The sequence below is a fragment of the Leucoraja erinacea genome, chromosome 21, assembly GCF_028641065.1.
Source record: "Leucoraja erinacea ecotype New England chromosome 21, Leri_hhj_1, whole genome shotgun sequence".
Lineage (NCBI taxonomy): Eukaryota > Metazoa > Chordata > Chondrichthyes > Rajiformes > Rajidae > Leucoraja > Leucoraja erinaceus.
Genome location: NC_073397.1, coordinates 198,749 through 220,567, shown reverse-complemented (window position 1 = coordinate 220,567; position 21,819 = coordinate 198,749). Strand labels below are relative to the sequence as shown.

The 21,819-nt window shown below is 48.3% G+C and overlaps 1 protein-coding gene across 1 annotated transcript in view; it reads left to right on the top strand.

The window, feature by feature from the left end:
• Nucleotides 1–21,819, top strand: part of LOC129707149 (potassium voltage-gated channel subfamily KQT member 2) — a 124,938-nt gene that overhangs the window by 30,490 nt on the left and 72,629 nt on the right. Inside the window, 3 exon segments of the mRNA XM_055651920.1 lie at nt 9,444–9,534; nt 15,799–15,925; nt 17,376–17,551. Of these exon segments, the coding sequence (XP_055507895.1) occupies nt 9,444–9,534; nt 15,799–15,925; nt 17,376–17,551 (394 nt within the window).

Sequence of the window (21,819 nt, the reverse complement as noted above, 5' to 3'; positions counted from 1 at the left end):
GGCCCTAAGCTGAAGCTTGTCTAGTTTATACGTAAATCCGGCCCTGATTATTGGATAAAGTCCTTGGAAGTAAAAAAAAGTGAAGCTCTCCGTACACAGTCAGAACCATTTTAACTCCCTTTCCCACACTAACTTTCTGTTCTAGGCCTGCTCCATTGCCAGAGTGAACTCCTATTCCGTTTGGGTAGCTAACGGGAGACCACTGGGCCACTGACCGGGACACTGGGCTACTGATGGGTGGCACTGGGCTACTGACCTGGGGCACTGGGCCACTGACTGGGGACACTGGGCCACTGACTGGGGACACTGGGCCACTGACTGGGGTGACTGGGGCACTGGGCTACTGACCTGGGGCACTGGGCCACTGACTGGGGACACTGGGCTACTGACCAACATACCAGTGATGACAGTAGTTCTCTGCGGTCTGGCTCTGTGAGCTAACTGGGATTGGAGAAGTTGTCCCACAGAGGCAGCATGGCCTGAACTCATTACACTGAACAACAGCCTGGAATACAGAGGGAGGGAGCTAAGCTAGGGTTTGACTCATTACACACAGAGCTTCACCCCCTGCTCTTCACAGCTGGGGAGTTGTGAAACTGAGCCAACCACACTTGTTCCTGTTTAATAAATGACTATCACCATTAAATTCACCGGTCCCCTGCTCATTCTGCACCTGCCACCATGGAGACAACTTTGCTGCCTCAGCTGGAGTTATCAGTGTTCATTCATGCTCAGTTCCCGGCTGTATTGACCTGACATTGCCCACACTGTAGATTTAGGTTACCATATTAACGTGAGAAAAATTGTTTTGAATCCTATCTGCTAAGATTTACCCGGATAGTTGGCTTTCATAACAAGAGGATTTCAGTATAGGAGTAAAGAGGTTCTTCTGCAGTTGTATAGGGCTCTGGTGAGACCACATCTAGAGTATTGTGTGCAGTTTTGGTCTCCTAATTTGAGGAAAGACATCCTTGTGATTGAGGCAGTGCAGCATAGGTTCACGAGATTGATTCCTGGGATGGCGGGACTGTCATATGAGGAAAGATTGAAAAGACTAGGCTTATAGTCACTGGAGTTTAGAAGGATGATGGGGATTCTTATAGAAACATATAAAATTATAAAAGGACTGGACAAGCTACATGCAGGAAAAATGTTCCCAATGTTGGGCGAATCCAGAACCAGGGGCCACAGTCTTAGAATAAAAGGGAGGTCATTTAAATCTGAGGTGAGAAAAAACTTTTTCACCCAGAGAGTTGTCAATTTGTGGGCAATGGAGGCCAAGTCACTGGATGGATTTAAGAGAGAGTTAGATAGAGCTCTAGGGGCTAGTAGAATCAAGGGATATGGGGAGAAGGCAGGCACTGGTTATTGATTGGGGACGATCAGCCATGATCACAATGAATGGCGGTGCTGGCTCAAAGGGCCGAATGGCCTCCTCCTGCACCTTTTTTCTATGTTTCTATGCAACAAAAGGGTTGCACGGTGGCGCAGCGGTAGAGTTGCTGCCTTACAGCACCAGAGACCCAGGTTTGATCCTGACCTCAGGTGCTGTCTGTACGGAGTCTGCACGTTCTCCCTGTGTTTGTGTGGGTTTCTCCAGGTGCTTTCTTCCCACATTCCAAAGACATGCAGGTTTGTAGGTTAATTGGTTTCTGTAAATTGTCCCTCATTTGTAGGATAGTAGTGTGCGGGTGATTTCTGGTCGGTGGTTGGAAGAGCCTGTTTCCATACTGGAAACTAAAATATAAGCTGGCAATTTTTATAATTATTTATCTGTCTCTCTGAACTAAAAGTGGTGCAGTGGCGCAACGGTAGAGTTGCTGCATTACAGCGCTTGCAGCACCTCAAACCCGGGTTCGATCCCGACTACGGGTGCTGTCTGAACGGAGTTTGTACGTTCTCCCCGTGACCAGCTTGGGTTTTCTCCGAGATCTTCAGTTTCCTCCCACACTCCAAAGATGTACAAGTATGTAGGTAAATTGGCTTGGTAAATGTAAAAAATTGTCCCTATTGGTTGTAGGGTAATGTTAATGCCGGTTGGCGTGGACTCGGTGGGCCAAATGGCCTGTTTCCACGTTGCATCTCTAAACTAAACTAAACAAGGGAAATTACTTATTTCAAAACAAGGTGAATCTGTTTGAGCGGTTCGACGCAGCACAAACGCCTTTGACTACCGAGATTTTAGTTTAGTTGAGAGATGCAGCACGGAAACAGGCTTTTCGGCCCACCGAGTCCGCATTGACCTGCCATCTCCGCACACTAGCACTAGGTACAATTTTGCATTTTATAGCAAGCCAATTAACCTACAAACCTGTGTGTTTTTTGAGTGTGGGAGGAAACCGAAGATCTCGCAGAAAACTCAGGCAGGTCACGGGGAGAACGTACAAACTCTGTACAGACAACATCCATATTCGGGATCGAACCCAGGTGTCTGGCGCTGTAAGGCAATAGCTCTACCGCTGCGCCACTGTTAATGGCAGTTAAATGGATGGGTTCTGCAGGCAGTGACTTATGTGGGGATGCGGTCAGTGCTACTGCGTTAATGACAGTTATCTTTTTGCTAATAAGGTTGAGAGTTCCAGCCGTAGATGTGTACTGTAGGACTGATGAGTTATTGGGAGAAGGTATTCACCAGTGCTCGGTTCATCTGCCACTGAGTGGTTACTCAGGGCCGGACTGCTGGAGTGAGTCGACATGTTCTTCCAGGAACCAACATTGATTTGATGGGCATTCACTAACCCTTTGATATTCCCAGCACCACTCATTCCCAGGGTCAGACAGAGTGAAGCTCCCTCTACATGTCCCATCACACACACTTCCAGGGTCAGTCACAGAGTGAAGCACCCACTATACATCAGCCAAATGTCAGGAGAATATTTTGTTACACTAACAGAAAAGCTGGAAGAAGTGTGCCAGTGGAGCAGAATCGATGGGCCGAATGGCCTAATTCTACTCCTATGTCTTATGGTACATCTGGTAGAAAGAGGAACCAGTCTCTGTTTCAGGTGAGACCCTTCTCTGAGGGATATTTTGCAGCGAGACTCGCATCGATAGATATCTATTGTTGCTCTGTCTCCACTCGCTGTCGTGTGGCTTTTCTCAGCTAATGTCGAGGATGATGTGTCAGCAAATGGGGCCACTGAATACGTACTGTAGAACGCGAGTAAGGCGCATTACAATAGAAACAGGAGAAATGAGATGAATATTTAATGTGGACTAGATACTACCATTCAGATATTGTTTCACTTTAAATATAAATGAGACCACAACCTCCATAGACAAGTTCACCAGCGTTGATAATTCAAGCCGTTCTGTGGGAGATGCTAGACTGTGGGGAGATGTGGAGTAGTGTTACTGTTACACTAACTCTAGGCAGGTCAATGGACACAAGACACTCGTGTTTTGTCAAGGTGACCTTTGGAAGCTGTAACACTGATCCCAGCTAACTCAGCACTTTGATGAGAGGAATAGATTGGGTAAACGCACAGAGCCTCTTGCCCAGAGTAGAGGAATCGAGAACCAGAGGATATAGGTTTAAGGTGAGAGGAGAATAATTTAATAGGAACCTGAGAGGTAACTTTTTCACATAATGGATGGTAGGTGTATGGAATGAGCTGCAGGAGGAGGTAGATTAATTACTCTACTCACACTAGGGACAATTTTACATTTATACAATTATACCAACCCAATTAACCTACCAACCTGTATGTCTTTAGAATTTAGTTTTTAGTTTAGTTTAGAGATACAGGGCGGAAACAGGCCCTTCAGCCCACCGGGTTCATGCCGACCAGAATTCCCTGCTTATTAACACTAACGTACAAACTAATTCACCTACAATCCTGTACGTCTTTGGAGTTTGGGAGGAAACCGAAGATCACGGAGAAAACACCAACGTGCAAACTCTGTACAGACAGCACCCGTAGTCGGGATCGAACCCGGGTCTCCGGCGCTGCAAGCGCTGTAAAGCAGCAACTCTACCATTGCATCACAGTGCCACCCTAGTTGAGGCAGGGACTATTATAACCATATAACCATATAACAAGTACAGCACGGAAACAGGCCATCTCGGCCCTACAAGTCCGTGCCGAACAACTTTTTTTTCCCTTAGTCCCACCTGCCTGCACTCATACCATAACCCTCCATTCCCTTCTCATCCATATGCCTATCCAATTTATTTTTAAATGATACCAACGAACCTGCCTCCACCACTTCCACTGGAAGCTCATTCCACACTGCTACCACTCTCTGAGTAAAGAAGTTCCTCCTCATGTTACCCCTAAACTTCTATCCCTTAATTCTGAAGTCATGTCCTCTTGTTTGAATCTTCCCTATTCTCAAAGGGGAAAGCTTGTCCACATCAACTCTGTCTATCTCTCTCATCATTTTAAAGACCTCTATCAAGTCCCCCCTTAACCTTCTGCGCTCCAGAGAATAAAGACCTAACTTATTCAACCTATCTCTGTAACTTAGTTGTTGAATTGTAATGTTTAAGAAATATTTGGACAGGTACATGGATAGGATTGATTTAGAGGGATATGGGCCAAACGCAGGCGTGGGACAAGTGTAGTTGGGACATGTTCGGTGTGGGCAAGTTGGCCGAAGGGCCTGTTTCCATGCTGTATGGCTCCATGACTCCATGTCTATGAGTCTATGACTCCATGTCTCCATGACTATGAGTCTATGACAATGAAATTCCATGGTTCAGTGCAAGGTTTGACCAGGCATGGATTTCCCGATTTGTCCGTGTCTCTTCACTTGTCAATCATCAAATTCAAGATTCAAGATTCAAGATTCAATTTAATTGTCATTTGGACCCCTTGAGGTCCAAACGAAATGCCGTTTCTGCAGCCATACATTACAAACAAATAGACCCAAGACACAACATAATTTACATAAACATCCATCACATCGCTGTGATGGAAGGCCAAAAAACTTATCTCTCCACTGCACTCCTCCCCCCCGATGTCAGAGTCAAAGTCAAAGCCCCCGGCTGGCGATGGCGATTGTCCCGCGGCCATTAAAGCCACGCCGGGTGGTGCGAGGTCGCACACCGGGTCTTGGTGTTAGAGCACCCCGCGTGCGCTCGCAGAGTCCCGCGGCCATTCCAAGCCGCGCGGGGCGGTGCTGTAAGGCCCCGCTCCAGGAGCTCTTCGACCCCGCAACTCGGGCGTGAGAAGTCGCAGTTGCGAGAGCCCTGAAAAGCGGTCTCTCCCTCCAGGGACCCGCGGGCTCCCGGTGCCGCCGTCCGCCAGACCCGCAGTTGCAGCCTCCGAATCTCCGGAGGTCGGGCCGCAGCAGCAGCAGCGCTCCACCACCGCTCCACCCGCTCTGGACTCGGCCAGCTCCGCGACGGTGAGGTGAGTCGTCGGCACCAGAGTCCCCGGTCTTCTCCTGTTGGAGGCCGCTCCTCGTTGCAGCCCCAACGACAACGGAGACCCGACAAAGAAAAGGTCGGGTCTCCCGTGCAGGGAGAGATTTAAAAGTTACCTCCTCCCTCCCACCCCACCCGCACCCCCCCACACACACACACCCTACAAAAAAATAACAAAAACTACATAGAAACATAGACAAAAAATAATAAAAACGCGGACGGGCTGCAGAGGCCGCTGCTGACGAGAGTGACAACATTACCATCCTTGACAACATTACCATCCTTATCCACAATGCACTCAACCCCCTTCCCCCCCACGGTGACCAGTGTTCACGGAAGGCCTCCAGAGTCCCTGTGGACACCACGTGCTCCCTCTCCAGGGACATGCGGGCATGGGAGTAAGACCGGAAGAGGGGCAGGCGATCGACTCGGGCAGAATCCTCAACTGCCTGCTGCCTGGACCCATGAATGTCTAGGCCCAGGAGCAAACCAACAAGAACATTCCCCTCCCCACTGACTGACTCTCCCTCATACCGGTACCACTGTATGCAGCCAAAACTTGAGGAGCAGCCCCTTCAGGTACTCAAACCAGGGCTGCACGCTGCGCTGACCCCACCCCACAGTCTACACCAGTGGGGTCTGGTCTCCCAAAGGTGCGGGACAGTGAGCGAGGCTGCTGCTGGACCGTGAGACCGTGGGCAGAGAGTGAGGAGTAATGGGCTCAGGACCGGCGAGGGGTAAATGCATGGACTGCTGATTAGAAAGGAGTGAGCATATTATTGGGGAGAAGCCAGCGTAGAAAGCGTAGAGACGAGGGCTGGCGATAAACTATGAACACGACAGAAAAAATAAATCATCAGCTTTGAAGAGAGACTGGGTTGTATAGAACTCGATGTGGAATTGGAAATATAATTTTAATAGAATTATTGATTGATTTGTTCTGCATGGCTGACTTGCACATAACAGCATGGACAGGAAATGTAACTGAGATAAATATCTGGGCAGCAAGTGTGAAGGAATGTTTTATCTGGCATTGTCATAGTCACCCATCATGGAAACAGGCCCTTCGGCCCAACACGTCCAGGCCAACCAAGTTACCCCATCTAAACTGAAGTTTAGGTCATTGGGCAATTTTGGCAGTTTAGTCCATGTTTTGTTTAGTTTAGTTTATTGTCACATGAACCGAGCTACAGTGAAAAGCTTTTGTTGCATGCTAGCCAGGCAGTGGAAAGACAAATACATGATTACAATCAGGCCATCCACAGTGTACAGATACAGGATAAAGGGAATAATGTGAATAACATTTAGTGGAAGATAAAGTCGTGCAAAGTCTGATTAAAGGTTGTCCGAGGGTCTCTAATGAGGTAGCTCAGGACTGCTCTCTAGTTGTTGGTTGGATGGTAGGAAGGTGACAATCTCAGGTGATTATTTAGTTTAGTTTATTGTCACAGGCTGCATTTGGTGTTTTGCGTACAGTACTAGTCGCGTTACTGAAAATGTGGCGGCTTTAGAGAGGGTGCAGAAGATGTTTTCCAGAATGCTACGTGGATTAGAGGGTATTAGCCACAGGACGAGGGACAAATTTGGATTGTTTTCTCTGAGGCATTGGAGGACCTGGGAGAAGTATATAAAATGATGAGAGGCATAGATAGGATAAACACTTTGGAACATGTTTCCCAAAGTGGGAATGTCAAAACTTAGAGAGCACATCTTAAAGGTGAGAGGGGCAACGTTTAAAGATGTGCATGGCCCATCTATCCCCGAGGACGTACACTCCATTGAGGATAAATGGGGACCCTGTGGATAGGGTGAACTGTTTTAAATATCTGGGAGTCCACATCTGAGGATATGACATGGGCATCACACGCCGCAGCACTCGTGAGTAAGGCAAGGCAGCGCCTTTACCACCTCAGGCAATTGAGGAAATTCAGAGTGTCTCCGAGGATCCTCCAGTGCTTCTATGCAGCGGTGGTGGAAAGCATCTTGTCCGGGAACATTACCATCTGGTTTGGGAATTGCTCTGCCAAGGGCAAGAAGGCTCTGCAGAGAGTAGTGCGTTCGGCCGAACGCACTATGGGAACTTCACTCGCCCCCCTGCAGGAACTATACAACAGGAGGTGCAACTCCAGAGCAAATAAAATCATGGGAGACCCCTTCCACCCCTGCAACGGATTGTTCCAGGTGCTACGGTCAGGCAAACACCTCCGTTGCCATGCGGTGAGAATGGAGAAGTTGAGAAGGAGTTTCTTCCCAGAGGCAATTCGGACTGTAAACGCCTACCTCACCAGGGACTAACTCTACTGAACGTTTTTCCTTCCATTATTTATTATGTAAAATAATATGTGTGTTATGATTGTGTTTATAATTTGTTTGGTTGTTTTGTTGTTTGTCTTTTGCCCAAAAGTCTGGGAGTGCTGGTGCAGTGATTTTCAAAAACATAATCTGCAAGTGGAGGGCTTGTATACAAAAACAGGGATGTAATGTTGAAGCTTTATAAGGCGCTGGCTAGGCCGCATCTAGAATATTGTGAGCAATTTATAGAAACATATAAAATTCTTAAAGGATAGGACAGGCTAGATGCAGGAAAAATGTTCTCGATGTTGGGGGAGTCCAGAACCAGGGGTCACAGTTTAAGAATAAGGGGGAGGCCATTTAGGACTGAGATGAGGAAAAACATTTTCACCCAGGGAGTTGTGAATCTGTGGAATTCTCTGATCTGTCGATTCACTGGATGTCTTCAAGAGGGAGTTAGATTTAGCTCTTCGGGCTAAAGGAATCAAGGAGGAAAAAGCAGGAATGGGGACTGATTTTCGATGATCAGCCATGATCATATTGAATGGCGGTGCTGGCTCGAAGGGCCGACTGGCCTACTCGTGCACCTATTTTTCTATGTTTCTAATTTTGGGCACCATATCCAAGGAAGGATGCGCTGGCTCTGGAGAGGGTCCAGAGGAGGTTTACAAGAATGATCTCTGGAATGAGTACGTTAACCTATGATGAGCGTTTGTCGGCACTGGGCCTGAACTCGCTGGAGTTTAGAAGAATGAGGGGGGACCTACTATAAGTGAAACGTACAGAATCATGAAAGCCTTGGATAGAGTGAATGTGAAGAGGATGTTTCCACTCATGGGAGAGTCTAGGTCATAGCCTCAGAAGATGTGAAGGAATTTTTTTAGTCATAGGGTGGTGAATCTGGAATTCTTTGCCACGGACGGCCATGGAGGCCAAGTCAGTGAATATTTTAAAGGCAGAGATAGATAGATTCTTGATTAGTACAGGTGTCAGGAGGTTATGGGGAGAAGGCAGGAGAATGGGTTTAGGAGGGAGAGATAGATCAGCCATGATTGAATGGTTGAGTAGACGTGATGGGCCGAATGTCCTAATTCTACTATTCCTTATGACCCCTAATCTTCCTGCGCTCCAAGGAAGCGTCCCAGCCTACTCAACCTCTCCCTATAGCTCAGACTCTCTAGTCCTGGCAACATCCTCGTAAATCTTCTCTGCACCCTTTCCAGCTTGACAACATCTTTCCTATAACATGGTGCCCAGAACTGAACACAATACTCTAAATGTGGCCACACCAACGTCTTATACAATTGCAACATGACCTCTTAACTTCTATACTCAATACTCTGACTGATGAAGGCCAATGTGCCAAAAGCGTTTTTGACCACCTTATCTACCTGCGACTTCATCTTCAGGAACCATGCACCTACACTCCAAGATCCCTCTGCTCCACAACAGTACCCAGAGCCTGACCATTCACCGTGTATGTCCTGCCCATGTTAGACATCCCAAAATACAACATCTCACATTTCTCTGTATTATATTCCATCAACCATTCCTCAGCCCAGTTGGTTAATCGTTCAAGATCCTGTTGCAATTTTGCATAACCATTTTCACTTTCTGCAAAACCACCCACTTTTGTCTGGAGTCACCGAGGAGCAACAAATCTTGGGGAATCTCAGTTGTGCAGCAGCTAAATAAGAGCAATTGCTCTTCCAGCGCCCATTGTGTGTGTCGTCTTTATCTCGTCAGGGCTAAGCCATCAACCTCTGCTTGTGTCTTGCAGCTTTCTGCTGGTCTTCTCGTGCCTGGTTCTGTCAGTCTTCTCCACCATTGAAGAATACAAGAAGAGTTCTGAGGGAGCACTCTATATTCTGGTGAGTTCCTCCTCAGTGCACTCTGGCCTCTTGCCCACTGGTTGACCACTGTCTGGGTGTGCTCCACATTCCAGAATCCATCGTTTCCCCACCCCTATCATCTCCGTAGTCTGGGACCGTGCACCCGGGAGGTACCTGGAGTGGTCAAAAGCTGATGGAGTTTCACCTTTGTTGCTGGATCTGGAAACTTAATGGTTTCCCCCACCCCCTTCTCCCCCAACCCATTCTGTAACCTCTACAGCTCTCATAGGTTCTCAGAGCAGAATTAGGCCATTTGGCCCATGTTCAGTGAAAAACTTTTGTTGCATGCTAACCAGTCAATGGAAGGACAATACACGATTACAATCGAGCCGTCCACATTGTACAGATACATGATAATGTGAATAACGTTTAGTGCAAATTAAAGCCAGTAATCCCCATTCAATCATGGCTGATCTATCTTTCCCTTTCAACATCATTCTCCTGCCTTCTCCCTATGACTCCTGACACCTGAACTAATCAAGACTGTCAATCTCCGCTTTAAAAATATCCAATAACTTGGCCTCCATAGCCATTTGTGGCAATGAATTCCACAGATTCACCACCCTCTAACTAAAGAAATTCCTATCCATCTCATTTCTAAAGATATGTCCTTTTATTCAGAGGCTATGGCCCCTGGTCCTAGACTCTCCCACTATTAGAAACATCCTTGTATATTTTACCTTGCACTAAACATTCCCTTAACATGTATCTATACACTGTAAATGGATCGATTGTAATCATGTATTATCTTTCTGTTGACTTGTTAGCACGCAACAAAAGCTTTTCACTGTACCTCTGTACAAGTGACAATAAACTAAACTCAACTGAACATCCTTTTCACATCCACTCTATCCAGGCCACAAACCGAAACACCAACACATCGATCACACTGAGCACACTGATCCACGCTGACTACCCCAAATCAGTCAAAAACCAACAGAAAGTGCTGGAGCAACTCAGCAGGTCAGGCAGCATTACTGCAGTGTGGATATGTTCAATGGTTCAATGTTTTTTTTATTATTACGTGTACCATGGAACAACGCAATACTTTTTTGCATACAGCTCAGCAAGACTATACCCGTACATAAGCACCATCCCCAGGTTGGTACAGAATGTAAAGAACAGTCCACTGAGTCTATATGCTAGAGATGCCATTTTTGGTGCCATTTCCCAGTCCCAGCTGCAGCTGGCCACAAAAGCCCGTTGAAGCTGTCCCCTCCATTCCAGTCATCCCGCGAACCGTTGTCCCTCTCGTTGCACGGCCCTCGTCAGCCCTTGTTCCCCGTGGGGGGGGGAGGGGGGGGTGGTGCCTTCTGCAGCTGACCTTCTTACCGGGCCTTTTGTCCAGCGTCTGCCACCATCTCCCTCCACCCATCCCTCCGATCCTGGTCTTTGGGAGCGAGAACCATATAACCATATAACAATTACAGCACGGAAACAGGCCACCTCGACCCTTCTAGTCCGTGCCGAACACGTATTCTCCCCTAGTCCCATCTACCTGCGCTCAGACCATAACCCTCCATTCCTTTCCCGTCCATATAACTATCCAATTTATTTTTAAATGATAAAAACGAACCTGCCTCCACCACCTTCACTGGAAGCTCATTCCACACAGCTACTACTCTCTGAGTAAATAAGTTCCCCCTCATGTTACCCCTAAACTTCTGTCCCTTAATTCTCATCATGTCCCCTTGTTTGAATCTTCGCTACTCTCAGTGGGAAAAGCTTATCCACGTCAACTCTGTCTATCCCTCTCATCATTTTAAAGACCTCTATCAAGTCCCCCCTTAACCTTCTGCGCTCCAAAGAATAAAGCCCTAACTTGTTCAACCTTTCTCTGTAACTTAGTTGCTGAAACCCAGGCAACATTCCAGTAAATCTCCTCTGTACTCTCTCTATTTTGTTGACATCCTTCCTATAATTAGGTGACCAAAATTGTACACCATACTCCAGATTTCACCTCACCAATGCCTTGTACAATTTTAACATTACATCCCAACTTCTATACTCAATGCTCTGATTTATAAAGGCCAGCACACCAAAAGCTTTCTTTACCACCCTATCTACATGAGATTCCACTTTCAGGGAACTGTGCACAGTTATTCCCAGATCCCTCTGTTCACCTGCATTCTTCAATTCCCTACCATTTATCATGTACGTCCTATTTTGATTTGTCTTGCCAAGATGTAGCAACTCACACTTATCAGCATTAAACTCCATCTGCCATCTTTCAGCTCACTCTTCCAACTGGCCTAAATTTCTCTGTAGACTTTGAAAATCTACTTCATTATCCGCAACCCCACCTATCTTAGTATCATCTGCATACTTACTAATCCAATTTACCACACCATCATCCAGATCATTGATGTACATGACAAACAACAGTGGACCCAACACAGATCCCTGTGGCACCCCACTAGTCACTGGCCTCCAACCTGACAAACAACCATCCACCATTACTGCCACTGTATACTGCTACTGCATCTCCCATTCAGCCACTGTTGAATCCATCTTGCTACTCCACCATTAATAGGCAACAATTGAACATAGAAACATAGAAACATAGAAATTATGTGCAGGAGTAGGCCATTCGGCCCTTCGAGCCTGCACCGCCATTCAATATGATCATGGCTGATCATCCAACTCAGTATCCCGTACCTGCCTTCTCTCCATACCCCCTGATTCCCTTAGCCACAAGGGCCACATCTAACTCCCTCTTAAATATAGCCAATGAACTGGCCTCAACTACCCTCTGTGGCAGAGAGTTCCAGAGATTCACCACTCTGTGTGAAAAAAGTTCTTCTCATCTCGGTTTTAAAGGATTTCCCCCTTATACTTAAGCTGTGACCCCTTGTCCTGGACTTCCCTAACATCGGGAACAATCTTCCTGCATCTAGCCTGTCCAACCCCTTAAGAATTTTGTAAGTTTCTATAAGATCCCCTCTCAATCTCCTAAATTCTAGCGAATATAAACCAAGTCTTTCTTCATAAGACAGTCCTGACATCCCAGGAATCAGTCTGGTGAACCGTCTCTGCACTCCCTCTATGGCAATAATGTCCTTCCTCAGATTTGGACACCAAAACTGTACGCAATACTCCAGGTGTGGTCTCACCAAGACCCTGTACAACTGCAGTAGAACCTTCCTGCTCCTATACTCAAATCTGTCTTAACTAACCTATACTCAGAACCGTCTTAACTAACCTTCCGTGAGGAACCTTGTCAAAGGCCTTACTGAAGTCCATATATACAACATCCACTGCTTTACCCTCATCAATTTCCCGAGTAACCTCTTCAAAAAATTCAAGAAGATTAGTCAAACATGACCTTCCAGGCACAAATCCATGTTGACTGTTCCTAATCAGACCCTGTTTATCCAGATGCTTATATATATTACCTCTAAGTATCTTTTCCATTAATTTGCCCACCACTGACGTCAAACTAACAGGTCTATAATTGCTAGGTTTACTCTTAGAACCCTTTTTAAACAATGGAACAACATGCGCAGTACGCCAATCCTCGGACACCATTCCCGTTTCTAATGACATTTGAAATATTTCTGTCATAGCCCCTGCTATTTCTACTCTAACTTCCCTCAATGTCCTAGGGAATATCCTGTCCAGACCTGGAGACTTATCCACTTTTATATTTCTCAAATGTGTCAGTACTTCCTCTTCTTTGAATCTCATAGTTTCCATAGCTACTCTACTTGTTTCCCTTACCTCACATAATTCAATATCCTTCTCCTTGGTGAATACCGAAGAAAATAAATTGTTCAATATCTCCCCCATCTCTTTTGGCTGTCCACTCTGACTCTCTAATGGACCAATTTTATCCCTCGTTATCCTTTTGCTATTAATATAGCTGTAGAAACCCTTTGGATTTACTTTCACCTTACTGGCCAAAGCAACCTCGTATCTTCTTTTAGCTTTTCTAATTTCTTTCTTAAGATTCTTTTTACATTCTTTATACTCCTCAAGCACCTCATTTACTCCATGCTGCCTATAATTATTGTAGATCTCCCTCTTTTTCCGAACCGTGTCCAATTTCCCTTGAAAACCATGGCTCATTCCAATTTTTACTATTTCCATTCAACCGAACAGGGACATAAAGATTCTGTACTCTTAAAATTTCCCCTTTAAATGTCCTCCATTTCTCCTCCACCTCTTTCCCATAAAACAAAATGTCCCAATTCACTCCTTTTAAATCCTTTCGCATCTCATCAAAGTTAGCCTTTCTCCAATCAAAAATCTCAACCTTAGGTCCAGTTCTGTCCCTCTCCATAATTATATTGATAATGGTTTTGTGATCACTGGTCCCGAACTGTTCCCCAATGCATACCTCCGCCACCTGACCCATCTCATTTCCTAACAGGAAGTCCAGCACTGCCCCTTCACTAGTAGGTACTTCTATGTATTGCTGCAAAAAACGAACTATCCTGCACACATTTTACAAACTCAAAACCATCCACATTTTACAGAATGTGTTTCCCAGTCTATGTGTCGAAAATTGAAATCTCCCACAATCACTACCTTGTGCTTATTACTAATATCTGCAATCTCCTTACATATTTGCTCTTCCAATTCTCGCTCCCCATTTGGCGGTCTATAATACACCCCTATAAGTGTTGCTACCCCTTTCCCATTTCTCAGTTCCACCCAAATAGCCTCCCAAGACAAGCCCTCCAATCTATCCTGCCAAAGCACTGCTGTAATATCTTCCCTGATAAGCAATGCAACGCCTCCACCTCTTGCCCCTCCAATTCTATCACACCTGAAGCAACGAAATCCTGGAATATTTAGTTTCCAATCACAGCCCTCCTGCAACCATGTTTCACTGATCGCCACAACTTCCACATACTTCCAGGTGTCAATCCAGGCTCTAAGCTCATCCACCTTTCTTACAATGCTCCTAGCATTAAAATATACACATTTAAGAAACCCACCCTCTCTTATTCTCTGATTATTTTCTTTTTCTTCTCTCTCCCCTACATTTTGGGTCAGAGTGCTACCATTCTCTGCCTCCTGCCTCACACACTGACTGCTAGCTTTCCCAATTTGAGTCCCTCCCCCCAACCATACTAGTTTAAAGGCTCCCCAGTAGCCTTTGCAAATCTCCCCGCCAGGATATTGGTCCCCCTCGAGTTCAAGTGCAACCCGTCCTTTCTGTACAGGTCGCACCTTCCCCAAAAGAGGTCCCAATGATCCAGAAACTTGAATCCATACCCACTGCACCAGTCCCTCATCCACGCATTTATTCTCCACCTCGCTCCATTTCTACTCTCACTGTCGCGTGGCACAGGCAGTAATCCTGAGATTGTTACCTTTGCAGTCCTCCTTAACTCTCTACCTAACTCCCTAAATTCTTCTTTCAGGACCTCTTCTCTTTTTTTACCTATGTCGTTGGTACCTATATGTACCACAACCTCAGGCTCCTCTCCCTCCCATTTCAGGATTTCTTGGACACGTTCAGACACATCCCTGACCCTGGCACCAGGGAGGCAAACTACCATCCGGGTCTCCTGTCTACGTCCACAGAATCGCCTATCCGACCCCCTGACTATAGAGTCCCCTATTACAATTGCCCTCCTCTTCTTTTCCTTACCCTTCTGAGCAACAGGACCGGTCTTTGTGCCAGAGGCCCGGTCGCTGTCGCTGCCCCCAGGTAGGCTGTCCCCCCCACCCTTACTCAAACATGAGTACTTATTTTCAAGGTGTACAGCCACCGGGGTACTCACCAGTCCCTGCCTCTGGCCGTTGCCCTTCCTAACTGTGACCCAGTTTTCTGTCTCCCGTGGTCTTGGAGTGACCACCTCCCTGTAACTCCTTTCTATGACCTCCTCGCTCTCCCTGAGCAGACAGAGGTCATCGAGTTGCTGCTCCAGGTTCCTAACACGGTCCCTTAGGAGCCCCATCTCAACACACCTGTCGCAGATGTGGACGTCTGGAGGGCACTCCGACTCCATGTCCTCCCGAGAAGGGGCCGGGCTCTCTCTCTCCGGGCGACTTCTCCCTCCAGACGGGTTCCCGGTTGCGCGGCGGCTGAGCCAGGCCTGCGGTTGTGATATGGCCATGGCTTGCTGGGAGACCTTCTCACCATTTTGGATTGGGACCCACTCTACCCGAAACGTCAACTATCCACCACGTCTTCCACAGATGCTGCCTGACCCGCTGTGTTACTCCAGCACTCTGTGTGTTTGTTGCAAACCAGCACCTACATCCTCTTGTCTCTCTCGCCAACCGCAGGAGATTGTGACGATCGTGGTGTTCGGCGTGGAGTACCTGGTGCGCATCTGGTCCGCCGGCTGCTGCTGCCGTTACCGTGGCTGGAGGGGCCGCCTCAAGTTCGCCCGCAAACCCTTCTGTGTGATCGGTGAGGGGGCACCGCGTGGCACACGTGTCATACACGCGTGGAGGAATGACCAGGGACAGGGAGAGAGGCAATGGAGTCAGGGTCAGTGAGGGGTCAGGGCCAGGTTTGATGAGGGGTCATGGGGAGGGTTAGGGTCATGTTAAGGTCAGAGTTGCGGAGAAGGGTCATGGAGGGTGAAAGTGAGGGGTTAGACTTGGTGAAGGGTCAGGGTGTAGGGTGAGGGGTTGTGGTCAGGGTCAGGCTATGGGGGTCAGGGTGAAGGGTCAGCGTCGGGGTTATAGGGAGGATGGGGAGGTGTTGGGGAGCAGTGTGGGGGTGGGCAGTACCCAAGTCTAATGCTCTCCCCTGCTCTTCCACCCTCCTCGACACCCCATGGCATTCCCCCACCTCCCCTCTCTTCCCCCCATTCCTCCCCCCTCCGTCCCCCCCCTCCCTCCCATTCTCTCCCCCTTTTCTCTCTCCCCCTTTTTCTCTCCTCTCCCCTTTCTCTCTCCCCCCCTTTTCTCTTTCCCCCTCTCTCTCCCCCCTCTCTCCCCCCTCTCTCTCTCCCCCTCTCTCTCTCTCCCCCCCTCCCTCCCTCCCTCTCCCTCCCCCCCCCTCTCCCCCTCTCCCCTCTCTCCCCTCTCTCTCTCCCCCTCTCTCCCCCCCTCTCTCCCTCTCTCTCCCCCCTCTCTCCCCCCCCCTCTCTCTCCCCTCTCTCTCTGCTTCCTCTCTCCTCTCTCTCTCTAATCTCCCCCTCCCTCTCCCCCCTCTCTCCCCCTCTCTCTCTCCTCCCCCCCTCTCTCTCTCCCCCCCTCTCTCTCCCCTCTCCTCTCTCTCTCTCTCTCTCTCTCCCCCCCTCTCTCTCCCCTCTCTCTCCCCCCCTCTCTCCCCCCTCTCTCTCCCCTCTCCCCCCCTCTCTCTCTCTCTCTCTCCCTCCCTCTCTCCCTCCCTCTCCCTCTCTCCCCCTCTCTCTCCCCCCCTCTCTCTCCCCCTCCTCCTCTCCCCCTCTCTCTCCCCCTCCTCCCCCTCCCCCTCTCTCCCCCCCTCTCTCTCCCCCTCTCCCCCCCCCTCTCTCTCTCCCCCCCTCTCCCCCCCTCTCTCTCCCCCCTCTCTCCCCCCCCCCTCTCTCCCCCCCTCTCTCTCCCCCCCTCTCTCCCTCTCTCCCTCTCTCTCTCTCTCTCTCCCCCTCTCTCCCCCCTCTCTCTCTCTCTCCTCCTCTCTCTCTCCCCCTCTCTCTCTCCCCCTCTCTCCCCCCCCCTCTCTCCCCCTCTCTCTCCCCCCTTCCCTCTCTCCCTCATCTCTCTCCTCTCTCTCTCTCCCTCTCTCTCCCCTCTCTCTCTCCCTCTCTCTCTCTCTCCTCCCCCCTCCCCCTCCCTCTCTCTCCCCCTCTCTCCCCCCCCTCCCCCCCCCCCCCCCCTCTCTCTCCCCCCCCGCACCCTGCCTGCCCCCCCCCCACCCCCCCGCCCAGACGTGATGGTGGTGGTGGCTTCCATCGCCGTGCTGGCGGCCGGCACGCAGGGCAACGTCTTTGCCACGTCCGCATTGCGCAGCCTGCGCTTCCTGCAGATCCTGCGCATGATCCGCATGGACCGGCGTGGCGGCACCTGGAAGTTGCTGGGCTCCGTGGTCTACGCTCACAGCAAGGTGGGGGCAAGGGGGAGTTGGTCCCGGCGGGGAGCGGTGGGATGGGGGGGCTGCGCGGTGGCACCTGGACATTGCTGGGGTCTGTGGTCTATGCTGACAGCAAGGTCGAGGTGGCGAGTGGGAGGAGCGTGGGTTGGGAGGCTGTGGTGGGACAGGGACCGAGAGGAGACCTGATAGTTTATTAAATGATGAGGCTTAGATCGGGTGGACAGTCAGCACCTTATTTCCATCAGTGGAAATGTCAAGTTGTGGATGGCATGGCTTTAAGGTGGGAGGAGCAGGTTGTTATACACAGAGAGTGGTGGGGGCCTGGAACGTGGGCCAGGGGTGGTGGTGGTGGCAGATAGATAGTCGTGTTTATGAGGCTTTTGGATAAGCACGTACCTGTAGAAGTGCAGGGAATGGGGGATATGGAGGCAGATAAGAGTTGGTCTTGATATCAAGTTCACCACAGACATTATGGATTGATGAGCCTGTGTGTGCTGTACACCACTATGTTCTACTAGCAGGGATTTATTTATGGCTTGTGTTTGTTATATATTATCTACATCATTGTGTGTAAACATTGCCTGTTAATTTTCTGTTGTTGGTACACATGACAATTAAATACTCTTCCCGGTGAATCTCTGGAACTCTCTGCCACAGAGGGTAGTTGAGGCCAGTTCGTTGGCTATATTTAAGAGGGAGTTAGATGTGGCCCTTGTGGCTAAAGGAGATCAGGGGGTATGGAGAGAAGGCAGGTACGGGATACTGAGTTGGATGATCAGCCATGATCATATTGAATGGCGGTGCAGGCTCGAAGGGCCGAATGGCCTACTCCTGCACCTAATTTCTATGTTTCTATGTTTCACTCTTGCCTTGGATCAGGAGACCGTATCTACTGTGAGGACACAGGGCCGTGAGTGAGTCTGTGAGGACACAGGGCAGTGAGTGAGTCTGTGAGGATACAGGGGAGTGAGTCTACTCCTCGTTGTCCTTGGGACAATGTACTCGCATCTCGCTGAGGATCTGTTTCCTGTCTCATTGTGTCTGTCCATCAGCCTCTCTGTTTCACTCTATTTATCTCTGTCTGTCTCTTGGTCTCTGTGTCTCTGTGTCACTCCATCTCTCTATCTCTCTATATCCAGGGCTGCCAACTCTCATGCATTGACTGTGAGAATCACGCATTTTACCAAATTCTCACACTGATCACAAATTTCTCACGTTCTGTCATGAGAAATTCTGTGATCAACGAAAATGTAAAAACTGCATGGGCCGCGGGTGTTGGAAAGCCGGGGCCGAGGGAGGGATGGAAGCAGAAGCAGCGGCAGGGACAGATGCGGACGGGGAGCCGGGGCTGGCGAGTGTTTGCCAGGCTGGCGAGTGTTTACCGGGTTGGCGAGTCGCTCGCTGCAGTTCCGGCCATGGAGCAGCCTCAGTGCAACAGGCCTGGGCCGTCGGAGGCGTTGCGCCGCTGCCGTGAGAGTCAATGGTGACTAGCATGGATCAGGCTGCGGCTCGATGCATCCGGGAGGACAACCAGTGGCTGCTGGAAGTAAGTACCAAGCACTAGGTAGAAACGGTGGAAGCGGTGGCTTTCAAATGGGGGTGGTTGGAGAAAGCATCCTGCTTGCCTGTTAGATTTTCACACTGTAACTGCAGGAAAAATGTTCCCGATGTTGGGGGAGTTCAGAACCAGGGGTCACAGTTTAAGAATAAAGGGGGGGGGGGGGGGGCAGTTAGGACTGAGATGAGGACAAACTTTCTTCACACGGAGAGTTGTGAATCTGTGGAATTCTCTGCCACAGAAGGCAGTGCAGGCCAATTCACTGGATGTTTTCAAGAGAGTTACATTTAGCTCTTGGGGCTAACGACATCAAGGGATATGGGGGAAAAAATGGAAAGAGGTACTGATTTTAGATGAACAACCATGAATGGCAGTGCTGGCTCGAAGGGCCAAATGGCCTATTCCTTGCACCTATTTTCTATGTTTCTATGCTTGAGTATAACCATATAACAATTACAGCACGGAAACAGGCCATCTTGACCCTTCTAGTCCGTGCCGAACACGTATTCTCCCCTAGTCCCATATACCTGCGCTCAGACCATAACCCTCCATTCCTTTCTCGTCCATATAACTATCCAATTTATTTTTAAATGATAAAAAATATTTGGCAATAAAACTAGACAACTTGGTTTTGAAGCATTCATGCATGGTGGAGGTATAATGTAGTCATAGAGTGATACAGTGTGAAAACAAGCCCACACCCGCCAACATGTCCCAGCTACGCTACCTACTTTTGGTCCATATCCCTCCAAACCTGTCCTATCCATGTATCACTCTAACCGTTTCTTCAATGTTGGGATAGTCCCTGCCTCAACTAACTCCTCTGGCAGCTTGTTCCATAAACCCTTATGAATACCACAGAAAATATTATGTTCTCTCAAGATCACATTTAATAGAACAATATTGCTTAAATATATAGTTATTGGACTTTGCATTTCGGAAAAGTCCCAGCTGAGAGGAAGACAGCAAAATACTGAAAATATTGGGGGTGAAAATGACTTCAGGACAGTTTGTTAGGAAAATGAAGGAAATGGTAACAGAATACTTATACAGCTGAGTGAGTATCATTTTATGGAGGAGAAATTGTGTTCAACCATTTGATGACTTCTTTGACAAAGTAACTAGCATGTTAGATCACAAGGAAGCCAATGGATGTAACAAATTTTGAATATACAACATTTGATCTGTGAAGTGCCTCATAAAAGATTACTGCATTAGATAAGCACCTGTGGACTTGAACATAATAGGTTAAGTCCAGGCAGTCAGATATGGGGCTTTCTGTGTGGGCCAGATATATTGTCAGTGCAGAGGGGCTAGGAGCAAGGCCAAGTGTGCATCCAGAGTCAAGGTCTGGAATAGTACTAGGTGTGCAGTCAAAGCTGGGACAATGGGAGTGTTCAACACTAGGAACCTAAGCAGGTAAGCAGCTATGATCAGGGTAGAATAGGGGGCCAGGTGTAAGGCTGGACTCAGGGTCAGGAATGAGAGAAGGTATGCAACTGGACTCGGGGTCAGGAGTAGTACCAGGTGTGCAGTGAGTCCCAGGTTGGTCAACATGGGCCAAGGGTTTGATTATAATCTGATTTCCTTACATGAATATACTAAGATCATTCATGTGCTGCACCTGTTGATCACAGCCTGGCTCTACTGTGGAATGTAATTAGGAATGTAATTTAGCCTAACCTTATTCATAGCTAATCCAATTTAAAGCATAAATATTGCATTCAAGTGTAAGTTAAAAGACTTGCTACGGTATGCACCAGATTGCACAATTTCAAGCTGAAAAATGCAAAAGCTCTGTACCAATGGGAGGAGGGACACCTCCCGCCTCCCATAACCTCCCCCCCCCTCGGTCGCTACTCCCTCAGGCTTGGTCTCTTTCAATTTCTCACTCCCAACTCTCATGTTGGCAGCCCTGCTAAATCTCTCCGTTTTTATCTGTCTGTCTCTCTCTCTCTCTCTCTCTCTCTCTCTGTGCCGCTATTTGTGTGTGTCTCTCTCTCTCTCTTCTGTCTCTCTCTCTCTCTCTGTCTCTCTCTCTCTCTCTCTCTCTCTCTCTCTCTCTCTCTGTCTATTTGTGTGTGTCTCTCTCTCTCTCTCTCTCTCTCTCTCTCTCTCTCTCTCTCTCTCTCTCTCTCTCTCTCTCTCTGTCTCTGTCTCTCTCTCTCTTTCTCTTTCTCTTTCTCTCTGCCTCTCTCTCGCTCTCTCTCCCTCTCCCTCTCTCTCTCTCTCTCCTCTCTCCCTCTCCCTCTCTCTCTCCCCCTCTCTCCCCACTCTCGCCTCTCTCTGTCTCTCTCTCAATTCAATTCAATTTAAAACTTTATTGGCATGAAAAAAAAACATTGTTATATTGCCAAAGTATAAAACATGACATACATATTTGAAATACATAAGTATAAATACAAGTATACAGTGTATGGATAGATATGTCCCTGTACATAAACACGCAATAGGCTGATAGCCCTTTATTGATTGCTACACGTTCTTGCAGCTGTAAGCAGTACAACACATTCCTCTCTCTCTCTCTCTCTCTCTCTCTCTCTCTCTCTCTCTCTCTCTCTCTCTCTCTCTCTCTCTCTCTCTCTCTCTCTCCTCTCTCTCTCTCCCCCTCTCTCTCTCTCTCTCTCTCTCTCTCTCTCTCTCTCTCTCTCTCTCTCTCTCTCTCTCTCTCTCTCTCTCCCTCTCCCTCTCTCTCTCTCTCTCTCTCTCTCTCTCTCTCTCC